The 21,630-nt window shown below is 50.0% G+C and overlaps 1 protein-coding gene across 6 annotated transcripts in view; it reads right to left on the reverse strand.

Moving 5' to 3' along the window:
* Positions 1–3,630: 3,630 nt before the first annotated feature.
* ARHGAP10 (Rho GTPase activating protein 10) overlaps positions 3,631–21,630 on the reverse strand; it is a 326,473-nt gene continuing 308,473 nt past the window's right edge. For 3 of the 6 annotated variants that reach the window (XM_019926557.3, XM_073805517.1, XM_019926556.3), the window contains 3 exons: positions 12,488–12,640; positions 11,302–11,393; positions 3,631–4,386 (listed from right to left, as the gene is read on the reverse strand). In XM_019926557.3, coding sequence (XP_019782116.1) covers positions 4,298–4,386; positions 11,302–11,393; positions 12,488–12,640 — 334 coding nt within the window. In that variant the 3' untranslated portion in view covers positions 3,631–4,297. Of the gene's footprint in view, positions 4,387–11,301; positions 11,394–12,487; positions 12,641–13,593; positions 15,397–21,630 lie in introns of those variants that run through there. The other 3 variants (XR_012332146.1, XR_012332145.1, XR_012332144.1) reach the window with 3 other exon arrangements.

Consider the following 21,630-nt stretch of genomic DNA (forward strand, 5'->3'; position numbering starts at 1 on the left):
AGAAAGCTGTTTGAGGACACTCTCCTGGAATAACTTCCCTCCCAGAGGAGGGAGGAAAGAAAGTCGGGTAGCTCAGGAAGATTCAAAAAGTCACGCAGGACTCTGGCTGAGGAAGGGGTCACCAAACCTGGCTGTGAGAGTCTTAAGGGGAGAACCAGTGAGAAGGGGCCCAGCACGAAAGCGAACGGGGAACGGAGACAAGGTCAAGATGAAAAAGGCAGCGTGTGCCCTTGGGAAGACAGAGAAAGGGCGAAAAATATAGGGCAGAGGGAAAGAGCAACGTACGGCCTCGGAGAAGGTACGCTGGAGGGAAGCAGGCATAGCTAGGAGATGAAAAGGGTGGCAGAGACTAACCCCACCCCCCAACATGGTACCCTGCGGCTACCCTCTCCCATCTTCCCCGGTTACTAAACTGTATTTCTTGCCAGGTACCCTTGAGGCACTTAATATCATCATTTGTCCCAACCTCCCAGTGAAGTTGGTACCACTCTCTCCATTTCACAGAAGAAAACTGATGCATAAAGGGGTGAAGTGAACTCGTCCAAGGTCACCAAGGTATAAAACAGTGAAAAAAGAATTTCAAAATAGGTTGTTTTTTAACTCAAAACACGTACTTTAGTCACTGTATTTGTTTCCTAGAAATGTCGTTAACAAGGAACTACAAACCGGGGGCAGGGCGGGGGGTGAGGCACTTAAAATCAACAGAAATGTCTTGTCTCCCAGTGTGGGAGGCTAGAAGTCTGAGATCAAGAGGTCATCAGGCTTGGCTCCTTCCAAGGCCATGAGGAAAGCATCTGTATCTGGCTCCTCTCCTTGGCTTGTACGTGGCCATTTTTTCCCTGTGTGTCTTCACACTGCCTTCCCTCTGTACTTGTTTCCGTGTCCAAATTTCCCGTTTTCATGAGGCCACCAATCATATTGGATTAGAGCCCAACCCTACTGACCTCATCTGAACTAATTACATCTGCCATGATCCTACTGCCAAATGAGGTCACATTGTGAGGTACTGAAGTGAGGACTTCAACATACGAATTTTGGAAGGTGCTGCACAATTCAACTCGTAACAGCCATTGTCCCCTACCGGCCCCCAGTGGCAAGATGGTAGAGCAGAAAGACCATGGCTAGCTTACTGAATCTAAACAAAGCTCTCTGCTCGAGAGTCTCTGTTAAAATGAGATCATTTCCCCTGGCTGAGTCAGTCCCCGTAAAGAAAGAATGAGTTGAATGCCCACCACCGGTACGGACAATCCATTGCTTTCCCCACCCAGACTCCCAACTACAGACGTTTCTACTACTACAAAGAAAGGGGGGTGACAGACCCCCCTAGGCCACTTGGCTCTGATCTCACCTGGCATCTCCTTTCCAAGCACAGAGACCACCAGGGCCAGCCTTGGGGTGACACCATCAAATGCAAGCCCCACCGCGAGAAACAAAATCTGAGCGCCCTCTTTTGCCCAAACCCCTCGGCCCCATCGTGTGCCTCTGAATGAACACAGGCCGAAACCCGGTCTAAGCAGCTGGTGCTGAACGAGGCGGGGCTGCGGGTCCTGAGCCGTGAGGGAGGCAGGGCCATTGCTCAGCCAGCCTTCAACAGACGCTCAGGGGATTGGCCACACCCATGCAGCAAAAACACAGAAAAACCTATCACCCCATCCCCCCATTTCTCCTCTGGGGAAATGAAGATGATCTGCTAGTTAAGGGAACACTTCCTGATCTGGTCACTAAGTACTCTTTGGGCCAGGCCCAGAGGGAGGCTCCCTAGCTGGGGGCTGTGGCCAACCTGGCCACACTGGTCCTACCTGCAGAGGAATACACCCCTGGCTCCCCTCTGGCGTGACCCCGTTCTTCCCGAAACAACCACAGGAGGGGTTGGCAGGGCTGGGGCTTGGGGAGCTCTTGCAGCCAGTGCTGTCCTGAGGCTTCACCCTTGCCACACTGTCATCCTACAGAACACAGCTGCCCCGACAACAAAGAGGCAAGTGACACTCACAGCAGTAACAGCATGGGGACTAGCAGTGCTAACTGAGCACGTACTATGTACTGGGCATGGTGCTAACTGAGCACGTACTATGTACTGGGCATCGTGCTAACTGAGCACGTACTATGTACTGGGCATGCTTCTTGTATTCAGGCACTTCAACCCAAAACCTCTGAGTACCGTTTTCTTTTTAGAAAGCAGGAACAGAATCACAGAGTCAACTTAATTTGCCCCAAACCGCACAGGTAGCCAGACCTCACAGCAATTTTCTTGACCAAGAAAGTGGTGATAAATGCACTTTGGGAGTTAACAACAGTTTGGTGGCAACAGCAGGTTGGGTGCACCTCACGGTGAATGAGCGAAGTCTTCCTCAAGCGAGCAAAGAAATCAAGCCCCAGTGTGGTGGGTCATATTTTTACTGCCCCATGGATATATACCAATTAAGAACATGGCCAGGAAATCCTTCCCAGTGCTAACCTGAGCCCACTCACTGTAACTGCCCATGAGTTTGTATTTTCCCACGGAAATGGGAGCGTTTGCCCCAGGCCAAGTTTTTCTTCTACATCCCTAAGCAGCGGGCAGGGGCAGGAAGTGATAACTCAGAAACACGGGGGACACGGGGGGCGATGCCATCCCCACCCCCTGGTCAGGCTGGCCCTTGGCCGTAGGGCCGGCCATTGTCATGGGGCCCTGGTTTCTTCAGCAGCCCCCAAACCCTCCACTGGGCCTGCAATCCAGTATTTTAAATTATGCTGCACTGAGAGTGTCCTTACTTTTTTTAGGTAGAACGTGGATACTTTTCAATGGGCCTGTTCCCCTCTACACACCTGACCCCAAACTTGACACCTTACCTGGTCCAGGGGAGGCGAGTTCCAAACGGATAACCAGCGCTCTGGAATCATCTTACCTGGGGAAGAGGCGACGGACACATCCTTCCTGTGACAATCTTAGGGGAGAACTGTGACAGGCCGAGGAGCCTCCCATGGGGAAGACAGACATGCCGGGCCCCCAGAGCGGGCCCTGGGGCAGGGCTGGCTGCACAGTCCTGAGGCCCCTAGAAATGAGCTCCACATCCCAGGGACTCCAGGTCAGGGGACAGAGACGTTCCCCCTTCCCGGAGAGGTCGGTATAGCCTGTGCCTGGGAGTCGGAGACTGACAAGACAAACAACAAAGCATCCATTGCAGGGGCATGGCCGAGGTTCCTCCAGGACCGGTCCGAATGCCTGACCCGCCGCCCCGCAGCCCGGCTTAGATCCAGATGGAGACGTGAGCGTCAAGGCCTGGAAAACATAGGGAGTGTGGGGTGGGGACAGGGCTGTACACTGAAGGTCACTGGGAGGGAGGGTCTCACACACAAAGCCCTGGGGGGCAGCGCCCCAGCCCCATCCTGGCCCGGGTTCCTGCAGGACACGCGGGAGAGGCCAGCTGAGGCAGTGGAGGGGGCCCGCCAGGATCTCACCTGTCAGAGAAGACCGCTGCCCCCAGAAACACGCCCCGCTCCGAAGCGGCAAGGCTCCTGGGTGACCCATCCTGCCTGTGAGTGCACACGTGCCAACACCAGGGGACAGTGCCTCCCCACCCACCGGCTGCCAGATCGTGAAATGTTACAGTGAGTGAATTCCACAGTCTCTTCCCCACGTGAGGACACAGATCCAATAGGAAATTATATTTTATTTCATGTACAGAGAGCTCAGGGCTGAAAGGTGATGGTTGGGGAAACAGCACACAGGTGAGCAGCATGGAGGAGAAAGCCTGTTGTGAGTCCACCGGTGCCCTAAGTCCAGTGAGTGTGGGGTCCCCAGGGCAGCTGTCCATACGGCAAGGAGCCTCTGTCCGCTACCCTCTGGGTTTAGACCAATGCACCGCCCGCCCGCGGCAGCCCCTCCACGACACCAGAGTTAAGGGCACGTCCTGCAAACGCAGTTCCCTTTCAGGTGTGCGGGGGGGTGTCCGGTGGTGTGGCCGCCAGTGGGGCAGGCGGGCCGGCAGAAGGCTGCCCTTCCTCTCGCTCTGCAGACGGGAAAATTAAAACTCACGAGTTCCAAGGCTTGAAAATGCAGTCCATCCTGTTAACCTGGACATCCTTCTCCCGCTGCACATATCCACACAGCCCTACGCAGCTCTGTGCTGTGCGTCCCCTCTCCCCCCACGTCTAGCAGTATTAAACCACCCCCCCACCCCTGGAGTGCCAGTCCGTGATCTGTCATTGCCGTGTGTCCAGGTGGCCGTGGGTTCACCTGGGGGGAAGACGGTGCTCACACCCCACAGGCAGGTCCTCGGGGGCCAGGGTCTGCAGCGGGGCCCTCACGGGCCAGTTGCTACAGAAGCTTGACGTAATTCTGTGGAATCAGGCCCCTCTTGCCATTCAAAGTCCCTTCCAGCCAGCCAGGTTCTCTTGAGGTTTGCACTGAAAAGGAAGAGAAATCCTTTTTAAATGCTCCCGGGTACTTTCCGCCTGGGAACTCACCGCACCGCTGTGGGTCTTAAAGGCTCAACCAACACCGAAACGGGGGCCATTCCCGGGATGTCTGGTTACAAATCTGCACAAGAGTTATTTATAGGTGCCCCCCTGGTCACCCCAGCCTTCACCTGTCTTCACGCCACAGCCTCCTAACCGGTCCCCCAGCTTCCGGTCAGGTTCTTCCCAATCCACAGTGCACAAAGGAGCTCAGTGAACCTTCCAGAACACACAGCTGGACACGGCACTGCCCTGCCTAACATCCACTGTCTGTAGGAACAAACCCAAGCTTGCCGGGGCACCTGGCCCTGCCACCTCCCGAGCCACCAGTCACTCGCCCACAAGCACCTCATGCGTGTCACCCACAGTGAATCATCCAGAGAAAGCCCCGGCCGAGCCTCTAAACCTCTGTAGCTGCAGCACCGCCGTCTGCTGACATGCCTTTCCCGATTTCTTCACCGGGGAATTCTTCCTCGTCAGAGACCCCAGATGCCCTGTCCTCTGGGGAGTCTTCCTCGGGCATTCTCGGCACCTGCCAGGCCTCACCGGCATCATCTGGGCACCTGTCTGACTGCCACCTGGACGGGGAACTCCTGAGGGCAGGGCGAGACCTTCCACAGCTGGGCACAGTGCCCAGCACGTTCCACAAAGAGCCATGACGGACACACAGGACAGGGACCACAGGCTAGACAGCAAAGGGCACAGGGTCCAAACATTCATCACCAGGGTTTAGAAGCATCCAGTAACCCCCAGCTGCGGGCAGGCCCCGACTCAGGCCTCGGCCATGGCCAGGAGCAGATGTGGCAGCCGTGCATGTAGAAGAGAGGGGAGGTGCGGGCTGGATCAGCAGAGCAAGTCAGGAGCTGGCCCAGCAAGGCAGCCATGACCGCAGCCCATCAGAAGACGGCTGACTGTGTAGCTGGAACCCAGCACACACGTCCACGTGCCCAATACACAAGCGCTTCACGGAACAGCACTTCCTCACTAGGTGTGATGCACTCTTTTCTATTATTTTTCAATGCTGATGGCAACTCAGCAAACGGGGTTCAACCCACTCCTGTGTAGCAACCCACAGTCCAACCTCTGCATGGCTGGTCCTCTGCTTTCCTCCCCGTTTATGCCTGGACAACCCTCCTTGCCCTTCAGATACCAGCTGAGGTATCCCCTCCCTCCGAGACCACTCCCAATGTTCCAGATCAGGTCAGAGCCACCATATGTGCCCCCTACTCATTCCCTCCCCCCACACACAGGACCCTCCCTCCTAGTCTAGACCGGGACGATTTGCTGAAAGGACGAATAAACAAATGAACCAGAGATGCGCCCTCCAGGTGACCTGGCGGCACCCCTTTCTTCGCACCCTTTTACCCCGACATCGTTCCTCACAGCAGGGTTTTTAAGGGCTCTCACTTAATCCCACGCTGGCAATGCCATCGGAGCATAGCCCCTGTTGGGGAAAAGGACTGGATTCTATGGGAAAGGCACCCAGGGGTCGTGCAATGCGGGGTGGGGGTCCGGGGGCCGAGTAGATCCTTTCCTCAAACACTCAGGGAGGTAGTGACCATGGGAGAGGAATGAGGACCGAATCCGCTCGTCCCCGCATGCTGGGATGCCACCTGGCCACCATCTCCCGTGGGGACAGGGCAGGTCGGTAGCTCCACGCCCCACACCAAGAGGCTGCTCACTGAAGACTCCCACGACACGCGGCAAAGAGTACAGCACTCACGTGGCACACACTGGGGAGCACTAACCTCGTGCCAGCTACCGCCTACGCCAGAGACCCTGTCCTGCCACTCACGAGCTGCGTTGGCCCCGGGCAAGGCTCACATCCTTAAGAACCTGATGAGTATGTGATGACGGTCACACCAATACTGCCTGCTATCATCATCTTTTCTACTTGCGGTAAAATACATGTAACACATATATGGAGATATGTAACCACTGGAACCATGTTTAAGTGCACAGTTCAGTGGCATTAAGTACATTGACAATGCTGTATAACCGTCACCACTCTCCATTTCCAGAACTTCTGCATCTTCCCAAACTGAAATTCTGTCCCCATTAAATACTACCTCCCCCCTCCCCCTCCCCAAGCTCCTGGTAACCTTTATTCTATTTTCTGTCTTCATGAGCCTATGCCTACTCCAGATATTTCATATCAGTGGAATCATACAATCTGTGTCCTTTGGTGACTGGGTCATCTCACTTAGCATAATGTCCTCCAGGTTCATCCATGTTGCAGCACGTGTCAGAATTCCATCCCTTTTATGGGTGAATACACTATTCTACGTAGAGACCCCATTTTGTTTATCCATTCGTCTGTCGGCGGACATGTGGGCTGTTCCAACCTTTTGGCTATTGTGAATAATGCAGCTATGCCCATGGGTGTACAAATCTGTTTGAGTCTCTGCTTTCAACTCTTTGGGCTACAGATCCAGAAGAGGAATGACTGGACTACATGGTAATTCTATGATTAATTTCTGAGGACCTGCCCCACTATTTTCCACAGCAGCTGCACCATTTTACATTCCCACCGGCCATGCACTGGGGTACCAATTTCTTCACATCCTCACCAACACTCGTTATTTTCCATATCTTTGATAACGACCATCCTAATAGGTTGTAAGGTGGTATCTCACGGTGGTTTCTCCATGGCCTCCGGATTTACTATCCCATAACAAGGACACTGAGCTAGGGACAAGAATACTTTGTGAGAAGCTTTCTCCAGAACAGAATCTGGTCTCAGCTTGGGGTATTTTTTAGCATGATGTAAACAATATGAATGAGAAATATCTAAATCATCATTACACAACAGAGAGCAGGAACCCACACTCAACTCAAGAACTGCAGCCGACATGGATGCCTCCGTCCTGGGCTCATTCCTGTGTCCTGCCCTCCCCCCTCACACCCTCCCCCTGCTCCAAGGGGATCGGCAGCTTCCATGCTGTGTTTCTCACTGTCTTACCCCAGCGATGGTTCAAACACAGGTTCATCACGTACGTTTAGATCCCTAATAATATACTACTTATTTTGTTTGTTTGTGAGTTGAACCAGAATCATACACTATAGAAGCTTCTTGCACTTAATTTTTTTTACTTAAAATGAGTTTCTAAGAGTCCCTCATGTTAGGGATATATATAAGAACACAATTGTTAGGCTGTGGGGTCTATAAGAGGGTCAACTTTCTAAGATAATGGCAAGCTGTCTTCCAAGGATTGCTCTTTATATATCTGAGGACTTTAAAATGAATCACCAGCAGCTTTTAAAGATGAATCTGGGCCACACCTGCTCCCCAAACAATGGACAGATCCTGTCTCCAGATTAGAAATGAACAAAGTCTGGCAAACAAGGCAGCCAGCCTCCCTGCCCAGAGAGAGCCAGACCTTGGAAATCCTAATGCCGGGCAGCCCTGGGACGGAGACCACTCGCTGCTTGGACTGGTGGGTCCGGAAGCTGCAGGGCAACCTATCGGGAAAGAGAGCAGAACTGACTGGTCACCAAAGTAACGTATTTCTGAGGTTCCCCAGGCCCAGAGAAAAGGGCCCTGGCCTCTGGCTGACACACGCACATCAGCTGCCCTGAGACCTTACACACGGCGCCCCCTGGAGGATATGGGAGGCACTGCCCCAGAACAACAGCTAAGCATTAGTGCGTCTACTATAGAAATGAATCTTCAGCTTAGAATTTAAACTCAAGTCCAGGCCCACACGGTAAGAGCGAAGAGCAAGGGACAGTTATGGGGCAAGGTGATTACTAAAGATCCCTTTCCCTTCCACACTCTGGGTCAGGATTTCCTACTGTTGTATATGTTCGCAACCACGTGACTACTGACAATGCGGCCCAGGGGCCACTCTGACCTGGATTTTGTCTACTCCAAAGGCCACTGAATGGCGTAAGCCAATTTCCTTTGTTGCCTGCACGAGGGACAAGAACGGCTGGCCGGGCAAGAGCAAGAGCATTTACGGTAGCTGGAAGACTCCAGATGGACACAGAAAAAACGTCTTAGGTATTTCAGCGATGCTACGTATCCCTGGTCTGCAGGAAGGACATGTTCCCAGCGACACTCCAGTGGCTGAGCTATAAACAGTGGCCGCCTGGAGCAACGGCAGCTGAGACCAGGGGAGCTGCTGCTCCGGCCTGGCCTGCGTCCGGCATCGGAAGGGAAGAGCCGCAGCCGTTCCAAGAAAGGCATCACTAGACGTGCTCCGAGCAAACACTTCTAACTAGTTATCAAGTCTCTGCTAAGAGATCAACTATGCACAGAAGATGAAGGTACAAACACCCAGAAAAGAATAAATCCTGCTTAAGGGTCTTCCATTTCCTGTGACCTTTAAGAACCACCCTAAGAAACAGTAAGTTTGGGGACGTGGGTTCCGATCGTGGTCCCCGTGCGTATCTTTGGCAACAGGAGTGGGATGCAGGGGCTGCAGGGCAAGGAGCTCACATCAGATGAGATGTGCACGTGCTCCTGTATGGGGAAGGTGTCAACACATCAACAAGCGTCTCTAGAGCAGCTGGCCTGGGGGAGGACCTGAGGACACCAGCGCCACAGAGCCCGGAATCTGAGTGGTATGTGCCTTGGCTCAAAACGAAGCCGGGTGCACGGTGCGCCAAGCGAGGCTCCAAGGTTGGCAACATCCTCCACAATGTCTGTGCTGCACACGTGACCCAAAATGCTGCCCTGACACATCACCACACGTGTGGACATCCTTGTGGATTAGGACGGAGAGGCTGATGCAGAGAGAACTTAAGGAACTTGTCCAGGGTCACAGAGAAAGTGGAAAAGCCAACTGACCTCAGGCAAAATAAGTGCAGAGTTGATAGCTACCTGCTATCAATCACTCTCCTGTTCCCGAAACACACTGAGATATGTGTGTGTATGCCTGTATGTGTGTGTATACATGCATATGAGTATATACAGAGAGAGACAGAGACAGACAGACAGACAGACAGACAGACAGACAGACACACACACACACACACACACACACACACCTACGCACACACTATTTTTCTTAGGAGGTCTCCTGCAAGTCACCGAGGGACTTTAAAAGTGCAGAACTTCAGTGTCCCGCGTCAGACATCTACCGGCCTTTCCCAATATCCAAGTTGGCAGAACCGGATTTGATTGGGGTCCTGACCCCCATTCCCATGTCTGCGTGCCCAGAGGAGAAGCCCCTGGTCCCAGTGTGGTGCTGATTGATCTGAAGTCCTGGCTGGCAATGACTTTAAGGGGAGCACATGACCTCATTCTTGCTATTGAGACGTGAGAGCAGGTCACCTAGGAAGGATGTTCTGAAAGAGTTTTCTCATGCTTCAAAAAAGAACACAAGGATGAGGCAACCCCCTTCTGCTGGGGTTGAGTGTGGCCATGAGGCCTGGAACTGGGACAGCCATCCCACCCGCACTGGGGAAGCAGCCAGGGGCTCCTGTCCATAAGCAGAGATGGAAACACTGCGGTCTTGGGTGACATCTTTGAAAAGGTGATTAACCAGCCCCTGGAGCTCCCCACGTGCAGACTTCTTAGTGCGTGAGCGAATTCGCTTTTGTGACTGATTTAACCAGCTCTATCTGTTACTTGCAGCCAAAGGCAATCTAACAGATACACCTTCCACCAAGGTAAGTATCACATGAACAATACTGTGTTCTGAGGCCCCGAACATATCTAATCAACCACACAGCGTCAAGATTCACCCTCATTTCCTAAACGGTGGGTTTCAGTGCTCTCCGCTTTCCCTTCTGCCATGTGGGTGCCCGTACATGCCAGGCCTGGAGGAGGGCCGCTAACTGACTCTCCTGCCAAAACTGCATGCATGTATGTTATGGTGACAGAGGACTGTTCTTGCTTCTACTCCAAGAGCAAAATTTCTCCACGAAGTATAATGCTGTCATATGTGGGGTTTTTTGTTGTTTGTTTTCTGACACTATCAGGAGTCTCTGGCTCTCCAGAGTACGTATCACACAGATATAGAAATCTACTCCAAATGAGGCAACTCGCTTTCTAAAAAACAATCATCAGCTCATGCCGCATTACTGACAATATAGCACCAGGCGTTGTGTTGATATACTCCGTATATTCCAAACATTCTGGCTAATCAACCATTCCATTCCAAGCATCAAAGGTTCTTGCTGCCTCTCCAGAACCCTTTTGGGCAGCTCTGCCCCCACACAACATCACTGTTTCCATAGCAACCAATGAATTTCATAATGAGGAGGACGGGGAAGGAAGAAATCAAGGGGGAGGGAAGAGATGTACACTGAACCATGGGAGGAATTTGTGCAATCTGAAGCCGGGCATAGCCCCTCAATGCTTGTGTGTGACTATTAAACATGCAAACAAAAATCTATACCCTGGTTTCAGTATGCAGAATCAGTACCCCTATCTAGAGATTCATGCACTATGCAAACAAGCGAAACTCATGTAAAGCAAAAGAATGGTAAGGGAATGATAAACCAAAATTGGTCGACAAAGCACTTGTCTGTAGCACAGAGCTGGTGAACCTGGAGCATTTAGGAGGCTAGGGTGGGGACGATGAGGGAGGAAAACAGAGGATGCAAATCACAAACATTTCTTGACTCCAAGTGGCACCGGCTTCTCTACATCAGGAGAAAGATATCCCAAACGAAGACCCTCAAGAGTTACAAGAGTTGGGGAATAACCAAGATTAAAGTGGAAGTGGGCACCCACAGCCCCCTGGCGTTCGGTTCCTGGGAGCCAGGTGGGCAGGCTCTCGCCCGTCCAAAGCATCAAGGGACAGACTTGTACTCCTGACAAACCCACAGCCAGGGACCGCCTGCGTGCTCTGGGTGGTAGACCCTCTGCGCCGGCAGAAGACAGCCTCCCACAAAGCTCCCACTAACACTTACCATCCTCAAAAATCGCTCCTATTTCAAAAGACAATTCCGAGCTGTGTTCTGCTTCACACGGGTACACTGCCCGGGCCTTCCGACTGATGAGGCTAAAGAGGGAACATGCAAGGCACCAAGTGAAACATGAGAAACCTCACCTTTCCCCCGCCCACACTGCCCAAATCTCATTTCTATGTCACCAGCACGGCAGCTCCTTCCAAAAAGGAAATCAGCGGGAAAGGGAACATCGGGCAAACCACAGCACTTGACTGTCAAGTAAATGACAGGTTTCAAACCCCAATCTTTCTTTAGGGAGCCTCTCCGAGAAGCTTTCCCTGAACCTCTTCACCTACTGCTCCTCTCCGCTCAGTGGGATGCCCTTCCCTCTCACTCAGCGTTATTAGAACCACAGGGCATGTTTATTTCTGAAGCATCTCGGTTTATCTATTAAGGAAAAGCACCGGTGTCTTGAGACCGAAGGCGAGGCATTGAAGGGCAGAGGCACATGGGCAGTAAGAGGCTCCAGCCACGCACCTCGGACGCCCATCAGTCTACGGTGAGGCTCTGCTTTCACGCCACCCTGGAAGGGGCTCATTGCTCTCAGCTGGGTCTCGCCCCCAAAAGGTACATCAGGCTCGGCTTCTCGACACTTGTCAAAACATCCTGTGTGTTCTTGTGGGAAAAGAACACACTGGGGAAGGATGGAAAGCAGGCTGTCAGCCAGATGCACGCCGAGGCAGAAGGAAGCAGCCCACCTCACCGGAGCAGGGGAAGCCACTGATGGGGAGAAGAGCCTCGGCCTGCTGTCCCGGAGGAAGGGCTTTGCTACAGGGTCAGCACCTCTGGCCTCTGCACCACTGGCCCATTAAAGAGCTGTGTTAATTACAGTTTCCAGTGCCCCATTTACCTTCCTTTAAAACAAACCGTGTGCTTTCTATTCACGTATAAAAAGTTCTTGCAAAACACGTGGTTTCATAAATGCACAACCAGCACCAGAAAGAGTAGGTTCAAGCAGGTCTCACGTAAGGCAAATCTCTAAGAACGTACTTGAACCTTTAAGTCTAAGGCAAGGTTGCAAATGTTGTCCACGAAGTCCAGGAGACCAGAAGCTTCTTCCATGTGGGGAGCACAAGAAGCTGCTCAGGTTGATCAAGCCCCTCTGTGTGCCGCCCTCACATTCTACATCACACTCCAAACCACATACCTTTCAGGTGGCTTGTCCGCTACGGTGGCAGGAAGAGAGAGGGGGAAAGATGACAGCTTGGGTGAAGGAGGTGTAGCGGCTGGGTTGCAGCTAGGTGTGGCTGGTGACTGAGGGTTAAGCCACTGGACGGTCGATGATCGGGCCTGGCCTGGGCTAAGTGTGGAAGTTTGAAGAACAGGATTAATAGTATAAAGGCCACGGAACACCAAATACATGACACCCCATCCCTCAATGGCTAGGGTGATAGTTCCTTTCTCTCTCCTGATGACTGAAATGGACAGGGTCCTCTCCACCTCCTCCCAGGTCTGTAGCCCCAAGAGCCACACCCCAAAACTAGAGATGCCTCATTGTACTTCTTCAGGTTTGTGGAGAAGATCTAGTCTTGTCCAACCTAGCACCATACTGGTGCACTAATTACAACACCAGAATCCAACGGCCAAAACTAGTTGCTTGGACTTTTGAGGTATTCATGTTTTCTGCTTATAAGGAAAGTCACAAGAATCTACAGTCAAGCCCACGACCTATAGCTCTAAATATTCAACAGTGGCCTTTTAATGTCTAAATTGGTACAGCCATTACGGAGAACAGTACGGAGATTCCTTAGAAAACTAAAAATAAAACTACCATATGACCCAGCAATCCCACGACTGGGCATATACCCAGAGGAAAACCATAATTCAAAAAGACACATGCACCCCAATGTTCACTGCAGCACTATTTACAACAGCCATAACAGGGAAGCGACATAAATGCCCATCGACAGATGAATGGATAAAGAAGATGTGGTACATATATACAATGGAATATTACCCAGCCATAAAAAGGAACAAAATTGGGTCATTTGTAGAGATGTGGATGTACCTAGAGACTGTCATACAGAGTGAAGTAAGTCAGAAAGAGAAAAACAAATATCATATATTAAGGCATATGTGTGGAATCTGAAAAAATTGGTATAGAAGATCTTATTTACAAAGCAGAAATAGAGACACAGACATAGAGGAGAAAGGTATGGATACCAAGCGGGGATGGGATGAACCGGGAGACTGGGACTGACATATATACACCATTGATACTATGCATAAAATAGATAACTAATGAGAACCTACTGTTGTATAGAACAGGGAACTCAACTCAATGCTCTGTGGTGACCTAAATGAGAAGGAAATCCAAAAAAGAGGGGATATACGTATACATATAGCTGATTCACTTTGCTGTACAGTAGAAACTAACACAATATTGTAAAGCAACTACACTTCAATAAAAAAATAAAGCTCTTTCATCTGGTCATATACATGTGGCAACTCAGAACAGAATGCCACTGGGAATCAAGATTCCTGTAGAGTGGACCAAAGACTAGCCTTTAAGGGAGAAACCAATGAACAGTAAATCTTTGGTGACCTTAACATTCCCTAGTAGTTGCCAATTTTGAAAATAAGTTAATGTAAAAAGGTCAGTAGACAGACCCATGGAGGGGCTTCTAAACGTGGAGGGTTCGATAAATACATGTTGATCTGAATAAATTATTCTTCAATGATTTCAAAACTGGAGGCTTGTGACGATGGTCTACGAAGCTTGCTTTCAAAGCACAGTGCTGAAAGCTTCTCGTTTTACTCAAGTACATTTTCAACACATATGTATTCAATGCTGCTATACCCCGATGCCCCTCACCTCAAATTCACCCTCTTTGGCTAAAACCAGTTTCTACAAGCAGCTTCCGTGTCCTTCCATATTACCGAGTGTTACCTTTGATTCTTCTTCTAAAGCAGGACTAACACCACATCCTGTCCATTTTTACTGCAAAAAGCTCCCAGGCTGTTCCTTTCTCTACGCTCTCGTCAAGAACAGGAGACGATCCCAATCTCACTGCTCATGCCGGTGTCAGGGCAGAGCTCTCCTAGACAAGGCCCTAGCCCCAGGCCTCCCATTCGGCCAGTTCCGTCAGCCACATTCAGCCACCTGGGTAAGACCCAGTCCACCCCATGTGCCTCCCCAGGAACAGGTGTGCTCTCCCACCTGCCCTGGCAGCCTGGAGGCTCAGCCCACAGCTCTGCTCCCCTGACTTCCCCTCCTCCCCCCTCAGGCTCTTCCGCTCCTCTGCTGGCTCCAATCTGTCCCCTCCCCCCGGCTCAGCTCCAGCTGCCTCCCCCAGTTCTTCTCCTCTGGGCTCTCTAAGTCACAGACCTTCTCTGAAGGCCCGTCACACCAATAAACGGGAGGGCCGATCAGCATGAGTTGTTCTGTGTTGGTTTCAGACATTTCTCTCGCCTCTGGATTGAGAGCAGGTGGGTTAACTCGTTGTGCAGATTCACAAAGCCGGGCAGAGGGCTCGGCACAGGAAGTCTTCAAGCCACATCTGAAGCAGCCAGTTCACACGTGCTAACACTACAGCTGAGTATTATACAGCAGGGCCGTGAAATATTGCATTACTGACTTGATAGGTATTTAGCACACAGAAGGTTGCCTTTACTCTGATCAGAAAAGGGGGGGAAGGAGGAACATTTTAAAAACATTATTCTCTGAACAGCTTATTTACAGTCCCCCTATCCAGCCATTCATCTGGAAGTCATAAAACCTACTTCACACCAAGCGAAGACACCTAGAAATCTCAAGGTGATCTGTATCACCAACAGCAAAAGTCACCCCATTCTTCAGCAGAAAATGAAACTTTAATGAGTTCTTCTTACTAATCAGGAAGGGAGAGGATGGCGTGAGTGAAGCTCTGACAGAGAATTTAAGACCATAGTTGGCCAAACAACTGACATGTTATCTCCCAGCAATTACTCAAGGCGTTGGTGGGTGCTGGTGGTGGTGGAGGATGAGGTGGTTCACCCGACCCGAACCAACCCTTCCTGGTCATAAATCGTCAGGTGATGAAACGACGGCCATCTATCTGCTGAGCGGGAGGACAGCTGCGGGATGAAGAGAAGCTCACAGTGTGTGTATCTATAAGGCTCTTTAAAGGCAAAGGTCATAAATTTTACAGCTATGATCTGCTTCATCCTCACATCTTTCTTTTAAAAAGAAATGTTGGGCTTCCCTGGTGGTGCAGTGGTTGAGAGTCCGCCTGCCGATGCAGGGGACGCGGGTTCGTGCCCCGGTCCGGGAAGATCCCACATGCCGCGGAGCGGCTGGGCCCGTGAGCCATGGCCGCTGAGCCTGCGTGTCCGGAGCCTGTGCTCCGCAACGGGAGAGGCCACAATAGTGAGAGGCCCGCGTACCGCAAAAAAAAAAATAAAATAAAATAAAAAGAAATGTTTTGTTTTTTTGTAAAGGGAAAATACCCCTCCTGGCAAGTGAAAGAATTGTTGGAATAGCAGGTTTAGAAGGTAAGGGCCTATCCTTAGCTCGGCTTTCTCTACCCTGTCCCAAAACAGGAACTCAGAGTCACCCATCCTTGTCCAGAGTCAAGCTCGCAACATGAACCTTTCTTGCTTCTTGGTTTGTTCTCGGTGAGTTTTCTGTTTTCTGTCAACACACAGATGTGCTATGTGATCCCACACTCACTGGTTCACCAAGAGAGTCTTTTCAGGCTTCCCACTTAGACCTAAATTTCTGTATTTGAGTCCCTGGGTTTCCCCACAGTATCTCAGAAGCCTCCGCTCGGGACTTCTCTGTGGGCATGAACTTTGCAGACTGGACTATTCATGTTCGCCTCTAATATGGGGAGGAGGTATCCTAAGTCATGTAGAGAACTAAGTCCTGTGAAAGAGGAGACCTGCCCAGCCAAACAAAGTTCAGGAAATGGAGCCAAGGAGCCATGAGGATACAAGAAAATTTCCATGGGCTTCTTCGCTGGGAAGGAATGGGGATGAGGTAGGAAGCGGTTAAATACACTCAAGACCTAAGACCTGAATTCTCGCCTCAGCCAGCAGAGGCCAGATGACGTTTCACAGGTGTCTCCAAAAGCAACCTGCCAACAATTTTTTTTTTGGAAGGCAAGAAATTGTAAATATGAGTTTCTTTATATAAACCATCTCCTACTTTCCAGAATTTGGGTTTTATTTTGCTTTTTGGTAATAAGGATCAAAAAATATTTTTTAACTATTTAATTCTTTAAAAGATAATACTTATAATTTTCTCAAAAAGCAGTAAAGTATTCCTTTTAAAGGAGAATTTCTGGCATTGTCTTTCTCTTCTTTGACTTAAAACATTTTAGAGGAACCCTAGGCATTTGGGAAACGGCAGCCCAGAGCAAAGGTCTAGCAGTTTTTCTCAGCCTGGGCCCTCGGTGTGATCTAGCAGTTTTTCTCAGCCTGGGCCTCCGGAGAGAAGGCGTCCTAAGGCATCCATTTACATAATGAATTAACCCCTCTCCTGCATGTCTAGAACCGTTCTAGCTACCCATGTGTTGGGAGACAATTCAATACGGGTCTCTGGTGTGTCTGCACTTCTAGCGAGCAAAGGATGGATTATCTTTTCAAGGATGCTTTTAGAGCACAGAGCCTTGGAAGATAAAGTTGTGTCTTCCTCTGGAGCGAAGAGCAGGCTTTACTGTCCGTCATAAAAGATGTGTTTTTCCTGAGCTCTGGGTTTCTCTCTTGCTAACACTCCACAGGCAGGTGTTATCTGGGCCACGGGGCATCACCCTGTGGCAACTGGGACTCGGATTAATACTCTGAGGACTGCTACGGCTGTGATTAGTACAGTCCTTTGACTCTGACCAGGAGCCCAATGTCTTCTGCCAGCATCCTTGGAATCATGGCAGGCCAATGCGGGACCCTGCAGAGTCAAATTTCAGATGTCACCGTTCTTGACAGCATCCTTGGGAAAACTGAGAAAATACCCAGGTCATTTTTTGTATTCTGTGGTTCAGAGGAGAACCCTGGCTAAGAAAGTCTTCGGGTTAACGATCAAAACTGGTAGGTGATCTTAGAATTCAAAAGCCCATTGCCTGCAAGAACACATGGAATATTTCAAGTGTGCTCTCCTACCACTTCCCAAATTTAAGCATTTAAAAAAAAACAAACAAAACTATGTAATTCCTTCTTCCTCCTGCCCCTTTAACTATGGATTTTTGATGACCAAGACTGGCATGATCAGAAACCACTGATTTTATTGAATAAGGAGCTGCTGAGCAATGATAAAAAAGCACCTAAAGCGCCATGTTTCCTGAAAGCCAAGCTGTGGTTTGCAAAAATGCAGGCAGAAGTCTACTCTTCCTGAAAAGCTCAGAAACCACATTTACCAAAACAGAAATAAATTACAGAGAAATATGAATCTCTTTCTCTGCTCTCTTCCCAATTTCACACACTAGACTGAAAGCATCATGACTCCTCTCTGTCTTCGGGGCCAAAGAGCCAACCTCCCTTTGAGGAGAAATGTTTCCTTCTCAAAGAAAAGGAAGAAATGGAAACAAGAGGGTTTCACTAAAAACACCGAGATTTCCTCCTGCTAGCTCAGAAACTCATCCTCGAAAACTTTCTGACATTGGAAGGCTACCTGGTATTCCTAAGGCAATGGGAAGTCTCCTGCCTGGGGGCGGGGCAGGTGGAGTGGAACACACATTTGTGAAGGTGACGAGCGAATTCTCTCCACTAACAACACTCTTGCCTTGGCAAAACAGGTCTGCACGTCAGGGAAAGACCGTGTAGCTTTCACGATGGGGAGGAATAAACCCTCAATAACATGAAATTATGACCATTTCTGTGTATGCGTACACTTTACAGAGTTCATTTTTCTGAAAATGTAACAAATCAGTGGTATATGCTGCTTGGGATTCAAACTGTGACCCGATCGTCTCCAATACCAGACTCCACGCGCCATGCATATTAAAAAAAACTTTTTGGCAGCAGAAAAGCACAAACATTTCAGAAATGGGGGAGGGGACTTAGGGCCTTAACTGTTAAAATTCGACAACAGCTGCACCAGTCACCAGAGAACGTCTGCCTCTAACAAACATTTCTTGCAAACCATAGGCAGGTCAGGCTCTGGGCAGTGCTCGCAATACAAGTGCCCGATTCCAGGCTCTGGGAGCACAGAGCATAATTTAGCATTTGAGGGAGGATACACATCAGGAAAAGAAATGACTGCTTCTCTGAAATGATTAAATCCCCCAAATACCAAGATATTTGACGATGGCTTTTATGATGTCGGCATCAAATCAGAAGTTTGCACCGGAAGGAAAGATTTTAAAACCTCATTTGCAAGGTCTCCGAGCAGAAGCCAACACATTAGTGAAATGATCTTTCATTCCAGGCTGGGAAACAACGTACAGCATAAGTCTAGAACAGCTGTCCTGGGCAAAAGTGTTTGAAAATGTTAATAAAGACAGAAGGAAATATTGTCGATCTGTATATTATGAGACATCTCTGTTCAAATTAATGCCACCGTTCTTCTTTACGTGCCAGAGAGGGGCAATTCCCCAGCCAGCACGCTGTTGGTCCCAAGTGAGCACAGTGAGGGACACAGCCGTGGGGAGAAGCATGCACCTGTGACAAGGGGCCATAAGCTACAGCACTGGGCCGGGAGGACGTCACTGATCATGAGGAGGGTTCGAACTGGACCCTGTTCGCTCATCACTCTTGGTCTGAGAACTACCTGTCAGGCCCCACGCCTGCCCTGGGGACACCCAGGGAACTATAACAGCTCTTTTCCATGAGCACCCAGTCAGGTGAGAAGAGAAGGACAAACTGATGATCATGACGCAGCGTGATGAGCGCCACACAACAGAGAGGGGGCCAGGGTCCCGCAGGAGAACAGAGGAGGGAGCAGCTGCCACGTGGGCAGCCAGGGAGGCTTTCCGCCCGGAGCCCACGGCGCCACTGTCAGCATCATCACGCCCTCCCTACATCCTGGCACAGTCGGCGCTGCGCCAGGCACAACCGGCACGCGCTAATCCACTCATTCCCAGCTATGCTACCGCTCCACGCGACACGTGAGAAGCCGAGAGCAGAAAGGTGACGGTGACTTACTCCAGGTCAATGTCGGGTCAAAGCCCCGTTTTGACAAGACCGCACGGAGCTCACAGCCTCAAGTCCCTCCGAGCGAGCAGCCGGAGTGGGACACAAGGAGCTGAATGGAGACACAGGAGAGTCAGAGGCACTCACTGCGCAGGTCCACTGAGTCAGATGCTCACAGGCAGGGTGACTGAAGGATTTTAATCACACCGATTACAGTAGCATGAGACGCCGCCACTCTACACAGACCCTGGGTTCCAAAGATAGCCCTGGCAGTGTGCCCATTTGCAGTTTCCTAATCTCCCTCAGCTTGTTCCTTTTTTTGATTTTTAAAAAAAGGAGGCAGGGCTTCCCTGGTGGCGCAGTGGTTGAGAGTCCGCCTGCCGATGCAGGGGACACGGGTTCGTGCCCCAGTCTGGGAAGATCCCACATGCCGCGGAGCGGCTGGGCCCGTGAGCCATGGCCACTGAGCCTGCACGTCCGGAGCCTGTGCTCCGCTACGGGAGAGGCCACAACAGTGAGAGGCCCACGTACCGCAAAAAAAAAAAAAAAAAAAGAAGGCAGGAGGGGAATGGGGAGAGAGGGGAGGACACTTCTCACTCTCAGAGGCTGGGGCAGAGCTGGTATTATCAGCCTGGGCTGAGAGTCAGCCACAACTGAAACTTGGGAGAGTAACCATCTCCCTGGTCTGTGTCCTTAGCTAAAATGAAAGTAAGTGTTAACAGGCTGGGTGGCAGTAAGATGTAAATAAGATGACAGGTATAAAGCACCCAGCAGTGACTGGAGAACAGTGAGTACTCAACAGGTGAAGCCCTTCTTATGAGCATTAGGTATATTGCCTCTGCTTTCCAAGCTTACATCTTCACCAATGAATCACTTTCTTTACCAAAAGACAACAAACTCTGTCAAAGGGGAAAAACTATCAATATTAAGTAAATGTCACCATTGGGAGAAAAAAGTTGCTAAGTGCAGTATGATTGCATATGATCCAAGACTGAATCCTGGAACAAAAGGACATGAGTGAAACAATGAGTGAAACAGAAATAAAGTCTGTATGTAACAGTATCGCACCAATGTGAATTTCCTGGTTTTAACCAAAGTACCATGGTTTGGTGTAAGATGTTAGTAGTAGAGCCGGGTGAAGGGTCTATGGGAACTCTCTATACTATCTTTGTAAATTTTCTGTAAATCTAAAACTATTTCAAAATAAATTTTTTTAACAACAGGTTGTAAAAAGAATAACCCCAAATAAATTTTTCAATCACTGAAGTACTAAAAAGCCTTTTGAAATTATGATCACACACTTGAAGGCATCCAAAAGCCATAAGGAAAACTTTTGGTTAGTTCAATGACATGAAAAGATTCCTAAGAGTTACATTTAAAAATCACTTGGACCGCCCATCTAAAACATGGCAATTACCACAGCTGTTGAAACTGGTTTTTAAGGAGCGTGGGCTTTCCCAAAAAGATCAGTTTTGTTTATAGATTAGATCGAGGTCAGCAAACTTTTTCTGCAAAAGGCCAGATGATAAATACTTCAGGGTCTGCAGGCTGTAGGTCTTGCAACTACTTAACCCTGCCATCATAGCAGCACGAAAGCAGTCACAGACACAATTGTAAATGACTGGGTGGCTGTGTTCCAATAAAACTTTATTTATAAAAAAAAAACAGGCAGTGGTGGGCCACAGTTTGCTCACCCCTGGATAAGATGGATCAGATGTGAATCCATTTCGTAGTGGAGAGTTGGAAGAGGTGAAGATAATGATGGTAAACTCCCCTGGGCTCAGAAAGCCCACTCGCCTTCCTCCATCTTCACTGGCTTTGCGGCGTGGGGACTCCTGTGTGTACCAAAAGCCGATCTGCAAGCACCCAGGGCTTTCCTGCAGCAGGAGCTCTCCTGACTAATTGCTCAGGATCACCTCCCATGCAGGAGGCAGACAGCCAATAGATCGAGCCAGCACGTAAAAGCAAGAACTTGGTCCCCCTTGAGGAAAAGGAGGGAGGTGGGCAGGGAGAGGAGGAAAGGCACGGAAGGAAATCTCTCGAACACAGATAAGACAGAACCTTTTGAGGTTGGATACAACCACACTGAACACTCAGTCCTCACCCCCCAGGATGCTGGGTCTGCTGGGGGGTTTCCCTCCTTGACAAGAAAGGACACCACTAGACCTAGTCAGCCCATATCTTACGAAGTTCACCCCCAGGCCGATCATTTTCTCGGGGTTTGCTATGAGAGAACTGAGAGTT

Source organism: Tursiops truncatus, chromosome 5 (genome assembly GCF_011762595.2).
Source record: "Tursiops truncatus isolate mTurTru1 chromosome 5, mTurTru1.mat.Y, whole genome shotgun sequence".
NCBI lineage: Eukaryota > Metazoa > Chordata > Mammalia > Artiodactyla > Delphinidae > Tursiops > Tursiops truncatus.